The sequence below is a fragment of the Benincasa hispida genome, chromosome 5, assembly GCF_009727055.1.
Source record: "Benincasa hispida cultivar B227 chromosome 5, ASM972705v1, whole genome shotgun sequence".
In the NCBI taxonomy this organism is placed as follows: domain Eukaryota; kingdom Viridiplantae; phylum Streptophyta; class Magnoliopsida; order Cucurbitales; family Cucurbitaceae; genus Benincasa; species Benincasa hispida.
In genome coordinates this window covers 16,672,443-16,683,167 of record NC_052353.1, presented here as the reverse complement: position 1 = coordinate 16,683,167, position 10,725 = coordinate 16,672,443, and the positions used below count along the sequence as shown (strand labels likewise).

Below are 10,725 nucleotides of genomic sequence, written 5' to 3'. Positions count from 1 at the left end.
TGGATAAATGAGGGAAACCTTATCCTGGTGACACTACGATACGACCTGCTTTATAGATGTTACAAGTGTTGTAAAGTGCTATAGATTGTTTGATCCTGATCATTCATGTGGAGACATGCGAGCGGGGATGTCTTATATAAAGGAGTTTGTATAAGACCGGAGCACGAAGTGTTTAGTCTCGTTATATAACGCCATTCATGACAGAGACTTTCATTTCACTAGGATGACCACAGGTAACATGACCTTAATCCTGAGTGAGTTGGAAACTCTTGCCTATGAAGGCAGTCCTTTGATTTGCATGGGTGCCAGTGGCCAGATTTCCAACTCAAACCTACCACTTTGGGGATTCGTCTGATATGGGAGTTGGGAACTCAGCTACATAAGATGGAATTCACTCATTGCACAAAGTAGGAGTAAGAAGATAGATTGATCCCGTAAAGGCTGATTTCGGGACTTAAACGATGTGGCGCCACACACTTTCTCATAGCTCGCGAGGTGTTCACTCATAGTAGGACTATGATGTATTGTTCATTAGAGGAATCAGTGGTACTTAAGAAGTTAGATATAACTACAGGAGAAAAATGGTAAATTGGCCCAGTTGTACTTACGAACGATATGTGAAGGGTTATTGTACTGTTGACTGGTTATTTCCAATGGACACAGAAATATATCTGTAGTGAGAAGAGTGCAGCTGTCGATCTTCATGCAGTTGAGACTCACCCATTTTTTATGCAACATCATGGTCTGCATTACCGAGTGCGTTTTTTCTAAAAAGCGGTATCTCGTGATCTTTGGGAATAGAGACCAACCTAAAGAGGATGGACTTAGCCTTCTGGTGGAGGAGTCATTAGGTGGTCCCTTTGCGGATATTTGACCTGATTTGAATGACGATGCGATGGCTACTAAACTATCGACGGAGGTATCTTTGACTTCGGATAAGAAAGTGTGGACTTTAAAGTCTACCATCCACAACGAGGCTTCTAACTATGATAGAGTGTTAGCTCTCGGGCGTCGTTTGATTGAAAATGAAGTTTGTCTGAATGCCATAACAAAGGTCCCTGGAGAATTTACCTTTACTGATTGCTATTGAGAATGGCTATAGTTTGTTGTTAGTCAAATGAACGATGCCTTTATGACACTCGTTTGTTCAATGCAGTGATGGCTTTTTTTGTACATGTATGACTGCAATAGCGATGTTGTGCGGGCCCTTTGCGAGGCTTGGTGCCCATCCACCAACACCTTTCACCCCATGGCAGGTGAACTGTCAATATCTTTATGGGATTTATGGTCCTTCGGGGGTCTTCCTATTAAATGAAGGTTCTACGAGGAAGTTATCCCCAATTTCAAGGAATTAATTGGTTCACGAAAGAAAGGAAGATATCTATCGAAGACCTGCGAACATCTTTTTCGTGCATACTACTTGATAGTTTGTTCACAAAGAAAGGAACGTACAAAGTCTTCCAAAAATGATCGTGGGACCCCCGCCAAAACCGATTCTCTTGTGACCATCAGTGCGTGGATTTCATTTTGGTTCCTTGGTATTCGAAAGTACAACAGGCCTCCAAACAGAAAGCAAAAGAGAGCCTCTCGCCACAAATCTACTTATAATCGAGCGGTGCAGAGATCACATTTCGAGCATGGTCAGCTAGAGAAAGCATGTTTTTTTGAATAACTCAGGGTGGAAGACAATTTGTGGGAGAAGACATACCTAGCAGCCTTTTTGTCTTGTTGGCTATGTTTTTTCGCGCTTCCCCAGAAAGGGGCCTATCTTTGTCCTGGCGTCTTCAGAATTGCCAGCTTAATGGCTGATGGGAATATCTTTAGCCTTGCCGTTACTGTCCTAGCGAACATATATCATGGCTTAAGAGTGATAACCGAATCTTCAAACCCAATCGAGCGCACATATTTTTTCTTCTCTGTGCATTATGTCCATGGTTGGGCCACCAATTATTTAACACTCACTACCTTGTTCTTGTAGATGTTCGGAATCCTAAGATGTCCAATTTTTTCGGTGAATGTGGGACGATCTACTTTGGGAAATATGAAGCTCGAGATTTGATCCACAAGGGGGCAAGCATTCAGTGGTACATGAATATTCATGGCAGGAATAAACACAAGCAAGTGATTGATAATCAGCACCTCTTCTTTAGTAGGTCTTCACATTTTGCGAGTATGCGATCCTGCTACGTATTATCCCATTGTGGGTGCACCTCAATTATTGAATCGTATAGCCCTTACCAGTTTGGTAGAAAATTTGGCTTTTACCAAGACCTTCCTAATGACGTAGGGGGAATCTCCCCTATCGCCACCCCCCGGAATTTACTGCATCACTGGAGTATTTGTACGAGGAGCAGGGCCTCTTCCCAAGCATTCTTGCCTGCGTGCACACTAAACCCGCATAATCACACCACCCCGCATTTCAAGGCTTGATGGCGGGAGAAACATGGAAGCTACTTTGAGGATAACAGGCACTGTTTGGTATCCAACTTCATTCCTCATCTGGCACAACCTAAACTACCCAAAAGCAAAAGGACCACCGAGGGAGGCAAACAACTTCGTTTGGTTGAGAGACAACCTCAGGCCCACGAAAGAATGCTCCACACTCAACGGAAGAGGAGAGTCATAGTAGCACTAGTGATCGTCATTTGAAGAGGCCCTCTAAGAAGCCAAAGGCGTCGGGCCATGATTTTTTAGCAAGGGATCAAAACAATCTTGGAGTCCCCGATGCTCCTAACTTACTGGTACAATTTTTTTCTCTTTTTTTTTTTTACTTTTATTATATATTATATATGATATATATATAACCCTGGTGTTGGTTCTTTTTATCACTTTGAACGTCCTCACTCCAAGAGCTGGCAAGACCACAAAGTGAAGAGTTCTTAATGAGCCACTTTGTTATTGATACAACCGTTGAGGTACCGAAACTTTAGAGATGCTGCCTGAAAAGCTTGCTACTCCTGAACACATTCGCCATGTCGAAAAGGAAAAAGGCATAGGGTGCATCGAAGCTTTGGCTTCTCAAGTTAGGGAAGTTGTTTTCCCCAACACCTCTTCAGTGGAAAGAATCCTGAAACTGGAGAAGCTTCAAAAACCCTGGCGAGCCTAAATGGACACAAGCACACTTCTGCGTGCGTGAACGACTCTGGGGCCTTGGTTGGCACAACGATGACTCCGACTAATCCTCTTGTGGCCCAGGAACTCCCCAAACATGTGGACAAATCAACTCCCGCGGTTGTTTCTAGGTGTCCGAATTTTGCACTACCAACGTAGTTTCTGACATTCGGCACCATACTGTCTTGGCTATGTGGGAAACCATACAGAAGAAAATCATACGTACCCCCTTCGAGAAGGTCCTTTTTCTGGAAAAGGAAACTCACCAGATATTTGCGGCAATTTCTAATATTTGTGGAGCCAATCTTCCCCCACTTAGAAAGCTCATAGATGACTATTATTGAAACGTGGAGAGGTACAATCAAAACCAATCATCATTTTCTTCTCAATTGACCCAGGAAAATAAGAACCAACGTCTAGAGTAGGCTAAGTTTCACTTGGAGAAGATATTATATGTATCGAAGCAACTCTTGGCGAATGAGAATCTTCTGAATCAACACAAGCTTGATGCCTCCAACACGAGAGGGGCCATAAACAATATAGAGAGTACTCATGCTATTTCTAACAAGGACGTTAAAGCCTTATAGATGTTGCACCAAATGTTAGAGGCTATGCAACAGGAGTTGAAGGACTACAATTGGGTACCATGATCCAACCCCTGCTTAGCTACCCCTATGTTGGTTATTGGGGGTTCTAAGAATTTTTGTAATCTCTAGGCTCTCTTTGATTATTAGATTTATTTATCGTATTGTAATGTTTAAACTTTCTTATATGGAAGACATTTCTCTCTCTCTTTCTTTTCTTTTATCATATCACAACTTTTAGTGCTTGGCATTTCTTTTAAGCTCCCATTTTCTTTATACGGTTGGATTTTTTTTTTTTTCACGTGATTGAACTTAAATTGCTTTAAGCTACCCACGTACCCTTTATAATGACAGGGATCAAGTCATAACGTAGTTCAGTTCTTTTTATTACATTTGTTAAACGTAAAATTTTTTGAGAAACTTGCTGTTGATTGAGTCGATTCTTAGTCCATCTTGATCAACAATCTTGTATACTCTATTTGTTCAGACTTCTTTGACGATGTAGGGCCCATCTCATTTGGGTGTGAACTATTTCCCGTATGTCTTGTCGTGATAATAGGTCTTCTTACAGCAAGCACTAGATCCCCAACTTGAAAAAACTGAAGCTTTACGTACTTATCAAAAGCCTTAAACATTCGCACTTGGTAACACTCTAGCCCTTTTTGAGCTTCTAGTTGTTTCTCGTCCAGTGCTTCCAATTCTTGGTGATGCAGCATAGCATTGCCTTCTGTAGTCAACCTTTCTTGTACCGCCATTCTTAACGATGAAATTTCTCTCTCCAAGGGAAGGACAACCTCTACCCCGTAAACGAAAGACTACGGAGTGATTCTTGTAGGGGTACGATGAATGGTGTGACAAGCCCACAATGCTTCACCAATCTTTTCTTGCCAATCTCTTTTCGACTTGGAGATAATTTTCTTCAACAGGTTGCACAATATCTTTTTGAATGCCTCTGCCAACCCATTTGCGGCATTGTTATACCTGGATGACTTGTACTGCTTGAATTTGAATTTCTCACACAATCTGTCCATCAAGGTATTGGAAAATTGTCTCCCATTATCTGTCACGATTCGATGGGGGATACCGTACTGATAGATGATGTGAGTACGGATAAAGTCCACCACATTTTCTTTCTTAGCCTCCCTTAAAGCGATAGCCTTAGCCCATCCTGAAAAGTAATCAGTGGCTGCGAGGATATAAGAATGCCCAACTGATGACTTAGGTGTTATAGAGCCCACCAGATCAAGGCCCTATGCTTGAAAAGGCCACGAGGCTATAGTCAGGTGCAGAGGCTCGACCAGTTGATGAATGAAATTCGCATGACATTGACTTGCTTCGCACTTCTTTGCATATTCCATCGAATCCTGGATCATCCCTGGTCAGTAGTAACCCATCCTTTTCAATTGAAACTGTAGCTTTGGTCCGAATTGATGCACGCCGCATATGCCTGGATGCGCTTCTTCCAAAGCTTTTATCGACTCCTCTTTTCCAAGGCATCACAAAAAGAGTCCTTCAAGGGATCAGCGGTACAAAACCCCTTTGTAGTAAATGAAATGTGCAACCCTCCATTGAATCTCAATTTTGTGGTGAGGGTCATCCGGAAGCCTTCCATGCTCAAGGTAATCTACAATAGGCTGCTGTTAGTTTTCCTCGTTAGTTAAGTAGACTGATATCACATTTATTTCTTCACATACGCGAAGCTATAAGGCATCATGTGCTATTCTGGCGAAATGAGGATGATGCCTGCCCCCGTACTACTTCTTCGGGCTACCCCATCGAAGAATATGACCCAAGACCCCGTGATTTCTGTGAAGAGAATTTCACGTCAGGCAAATCTTCACTTAACTTCCAATCTAATGGAATCAAGTGATCTGCTAAGAAGTCGGCCAATACTTGCCCTTTAATCGCCTTTTGTGGCACGTAAATGATGTCATATTGCTGAAGCATGATTGCCCACTTGGCCAAACGTCCTGAGATGATTGGCCTAGAAAGAACGTACTTGATGGGGTCAGCTTTGCAATTAAACGGATTGTGAAGGCTTGCATGTAGTGTCTCAACTTATCTATAGCAAAGAAGAGTGCAAGGCATGTTTTCTCAATTGGAGAATAGTTGATCTTAGCCTCGTTTAAGGTCCTGCTTAGGTAATAGAGAGCACACTCTTTTCCCTTCTTTCCTTCTTGTGCCAACAGTGCCCTAGTGACCTTTCCTGCGCTACGATGTACAATATCAATAGCTTGCCCGCTACTGGGGCTTCTAAGATAGGGGGACCGAGCAAGTACCTCTTTATGCTATCAAAGGCATTTTGACAAGCCTCATCCCATTCGAATTTTTCTCCCTTTCTCATTAGTCTTCGAAAGGGTTGACATCGCCCCGCTAGGTTGGAAATAAACCTCTGAATGTAGGCTAAACGTCTTTGCAGACTTCTTGACTCAAGAAAGTTCCTTGGCCTTGGCATCTTCTGGATGGCATTGATCTTGGATTGATCTATTTCTATCCCTCAATGTCTTACAAAGAAACCCAAAAACTTCCCCGAGGTTACGCCAAATGTGCATTTGAGGGGGTTCATCTTCAACTAGTACTTTCGCAGGTGATCGAACATAGTTTTTAGATCTTTCAAGTGGTCTTGTCGTCACTTGGTCTTGACCACAAGGTCATCCACATAGCATTTCATGTGTTTGTGCAACATATTGTCAAACACCTTCTGCATGGCATGTTGATAAGTAGCACCAGCGTTCTTCAACCCGAAGGGCATTACCTTGTAGCAATATACCCTTTTGGGGTTCGAAATGCCGTCATTTTCTCATTTGCAAGGGCCATTCGTATCTGGTTATATCCAGATGATCCGTCCATGAAGGATAAGGTCTCATGTCCTGTTGTCACATCAACCATGATCTCTGTGATGGGTAATGGGAAATCGTCTTTCGGGTATGTGCTGTTTAGAACACGAAAGTCCATGCAGACACGAAGTTGCCCATTCTTTTTTCTAACGGGACAATGTTGGCTATCCACGTTGGGTATTGGACTTTGTGGATGAACCATGCTTCAATCAACTTGTTGACTTCAGCCTCAATCTGGGGGATAAGTTCCAGCCGAAAGTGTCGTTGAGCTTGTTTAACGGGTCGACACCCTTGTTTGATAGCGAGATGGTGGACCACTACTTTTGGATCTAGTCCCAACATCACTTTGTATGACCAAGCAAAAACATCCCTATATTCGACGAGCAAACCCACGTATTCACCCTCTTCCTCTTCTGAGAGGGATGTACTGATTAAAGTCGAACGCGACTCTTTTGCTATGCCCAGATTCACCTATTTTAGCTCATTCACCGTGTATTAACCACCGTCTTGTAGAACTTGTGGAGTGTCCTCCACTTCATCCTCGTCATACCTTCTTCAGATTCTTCGGTGATGGTGATGTGGTGGCACGAAGTTTTGCCTTCTTCTTACTCTAAATTTCCATTCTAAGGATTGGTGAAGACAACGTAGCGCCTCTTTACTTTGAGCGAGCTCTCACTTGTGTTTAAAGTAACGAAGGTCTTTCTCTTCATTCATGAGGTGATGGTACTACGGATTTCTCCATCACTTCTTGCCTCTCTTGATGGTTTCTTATTCGATGGCCTTTCAGCGTCTTTAAGGTCGATGCGAAGCCAAATTGACGCCCGGGGTATTGGTCCCCTCTTTCTTATAGTTGTATCGAAGGTGTCACCGCAAGCTTTTCCCTTCCCCTTTGTCTCACTGGAGACATGTTCGTCGAGGGGATCTTCAACCTTCTTGTGCTTTAGGCAATAAAAACATGAGTACGGGGTTTTCCTTCGCTTTTCTTTGGGATTGCACCTAGTCTCTCGAAGGCTGAAGGTTGCGCCACCACCGACGGCGGATAGATGATTTCCTCCTTTCTTTCATTCGACAAAGTCAACCTTCGAAAGACTGAGCGTCGAGTAGCTCCGGGAATCGTATGCAGACTTCCCTTTTCTACTTCCATCATGCTCAATCTCTCGAAGACCAAGGCGCGTGCGGCAGACGACCTAATGCGGTTGAAGGCTGAGGCTCTTTTATCTTTGCCCTCCTTTTCCCCTGCATCATTGACTTCTTCTGTAGTGATATGATTGTTGTTGGCCATTTTTCCTTCGCCTTTCTGATTATGCGGACTGGCTCTGACAATTCATATCCGAGTCCTGCTCTCGACGTAGGTATAACGTGTCCCTCTTGCAAAAGCTTCTTTTGGGTCGACAAGAGTCTGGGTTTCTCATAAATTTAAAAGCTCTTGAACTCAGTGTGAGTTGTGAAGTCATAACCCGCCTTCGCAACCAGCTTGTAAGCCTTGGGATCGAATCCGTCTTTAGTTCGCTTCTTGGGCAGATTTAACTTCGTCACTTCCACCTCTGGCTTTTGGACTTCCTCCTTCGTTATTGGCGTGAGAGATGTGATAAAACTATCCTTTAGAATTTCTATGTAGCCGACCTGCAAACCTTTTGAGTATTCGGTAAAAGGTGACTCACCCTTCTTCCGTCTCGAAAAAGGGACATAGCGCAAAATCGGAGGCTTTGAGGCTTTTTCGTCCCTCACCACGGGTGTCTTTCCAACACTGGGGGATGCCCCATTCTCTTTTGGGTTGGAGGATTGTACATTGTTGCCCTTTTTTTTCTCTATGTCTACTGGCGACCTTGACCGGGATCCACCTACTTTCTTTGCCAGTGAGGTCTCTGTGGGCATTATTTCACCAGAATTCTCGCTCCTTAGGTAAAACTTTGCATCTGCGAAGTGAGATTCAACCTCAGAAAATGGATTAGAGTCTGCTTCAACTTTCTTAATCCCGTCTTGGTAGAACTTGAAACATTGATGCAGTGTTGATTGAACCCTTGAATCACCAACTTGCTGTTCGACAACTCTTCCATGTGGATGCCTAACTCTTTTATAGTTACTTTAGGCATTATATTGTCAGCGGATCCATTATCGATGAGAATTTGACCAACCCTTTGTTCTCGAATGTACTCAGAGACGTACAAAGACCTATTGTGAAACTTGGATCCTAGCAGCAGATCTTCGTTGAAGAAGTCTATGGATGTACAACACGAGGCGTACGCACGTGCTGTGGAGATTGGTGCACTAGACGTGTTGGAGTCCAACAACGCCTCAATGAGGATCGTCTTAGCTTCTTGCGGAAGTGAGAGCAGGTCCTCTATGCTAAATGATGATTAGCCCTTCGATTCTTCTGTCGATTTCAATGGGCTTGGGAAGGTGTCTTCTTCTTCTGTGGTGCTGATAGTATGACATGTAAAAGCTTTTGACGTTTCTCCTGAACCCCAATCGCAGAATTTCTCCAGGAGGAAATCTGCCAATGTCACCTATCGCTTGAGATGAGGAACAACCTCATCTCCCTCGTCAACAGTCTTGGGCTTCTGGGCCTTCTTTGTACCCTTCCTCTTTTGTGTCTTTCTCCCTCTCTTCTAACTTAGATAGAAGTGTGACTCTTGTTGGGTAGAGTTCAACCTTTCTTCTTATGACGTGTCACAAGGATCTAGCCTTTATTATCGTCATTATCAATGCATTCTCCTTTAATTTGAGGATCTATAGCTTGGACCTTCCATAGAAACCGCACAACCACCGGTTCGAAGGTCCCAAACTGGACCAAACTCTCACTTTCTTCATAACATATGATTGGTGTCAGTGCGCGTGGTGTTACCATCATTGCAACATGATTTGTTTGGACCACCTCATCTAGATCCAACTCTATTTTCCTCTCACGAGCCAACTTGAGGATCAGAAACTTCAATACAAAACATTTTTCAACCGGGTGGCTAATGACCCTATGATACCTGTAGTAATTGGGATCGTCTACTTTGTAGGCTTATTTCGGTTGTTTACATTCTGGTAGCTGGATAAGGTGATTCTTCAATAGTTGCTCAAGCATATTCATAACGTCGGAGTCAGGGAACGGGTAGACATTTTCCTGCCACTTCTTCAGAGTTAGATGACGTCTTTCGCTTCCTTCATCTTTCTTCTCCATCTTCTTATCTTTCTCTTTTGAGGAAAACTTCAATGGGGTTGTATTAATGACCATTGCTTCCTTCATGGTGCCTTTCACAATCTTCTCGGTGCCCTTTACTTCTTTCTTGTCTTTCTTCAGTTCGGGGATCAGAAAGTCCTTCGTTCCCCTGTTGGCGATACTTTGCTCCATGTTGTGGGTGCGAGTCGCCAATTCTTCAAAGGTACGGGGCTTTATTCTCTGCAGGATACAGAGGAGTTCCCAATGCATACCCTGCGTGCAACTTTCCACAGCAAATAATTCGGTGAGTCGATCTTTGCAGTCTAGACTCAGAGCCCTCCATCGATTGATGTAGTCAATGATCAGTTCCCCTTTCCATTGCTTGGCATTTATCAGCTCCATCATTGATTGTGCGTCTAAGTGCTGTAGAAGCAATTCAAGAATTCCCTTTCAAGTTGCTCCCAGTTGTCGATACCTCAGGTTCTAATTCTATGTACCAGTCAAAAGTATTCCCTTTGAGGGTTCTGATGAACTGCTTGACTAGCAGATCTCCCATTGTTCCCAGATTCTCACATGTTTCTATGAAGTGGGTGATGTTTTGCTTTGGGTTGCCCTTTCAGTCAAACTGCTAGAACTTTGGGGGTTGATACCCTATAGGCATTCTCAAGTTGTCGATCCTTTGGGTATATGGCTTGGAATACATGAAGGAAGTCTGAGCCGTCCTCCATACTGAGCCCTTATGGAGGTCATGATCATGTCTTGCAGCTGTTGAACCGACAGAGAGGCCACCAAAGCTGACTGTTGCAGTTTGTTTTCTTGCAACACGGTCTTCTCTTTGTTAGTTTCTTTGACCGTAGGTACTTGGCTTGATTCAGCAGCCTCTCGAGACAGCATCTGTTCTCTTAGGGCAGCGATCTCATAGTCTCGCTCTTCGACGACTTTCATCAGAAAGTTGATCTTCCTTTCCATCTCTGCCATGGCCGCTTCAGCCGTTACATTTGCATCATGATAGAAATCACATATGGTTGCGAATCCCTTTTCGGTT

At 43.5% G+C, this 10,725-nt stretch overlaps 1 protein-coding gene across 1 annotated transcript; it reads right to left on the bottom strand.

Annotated features, from left to right (window-relative positions):
• Positions 1-4,510: 4,510 nt before the first annotated feature.
• LOC120077228 lies at positions 4,511-6,734 on the bottom strand. Its single transcript, XM_039031128.1, has 3 exons — positions 6,451-6,734; positions 5,492-5,679; positions 4,511-4,863 (listed from the first exon to the last, which is right to left on the bottom strand). The coding sequence occupies exons 1-3, from the start codon at positions 6,732-6,734 to the stop codon at positions 4,511-4,513; spliced, it is 825 nt and encodes a 274-aa protein (XP_038887056.1).
• Between the last annotated feature and the right edge of the window lie 3,991 nt (positions 6,735-10,725).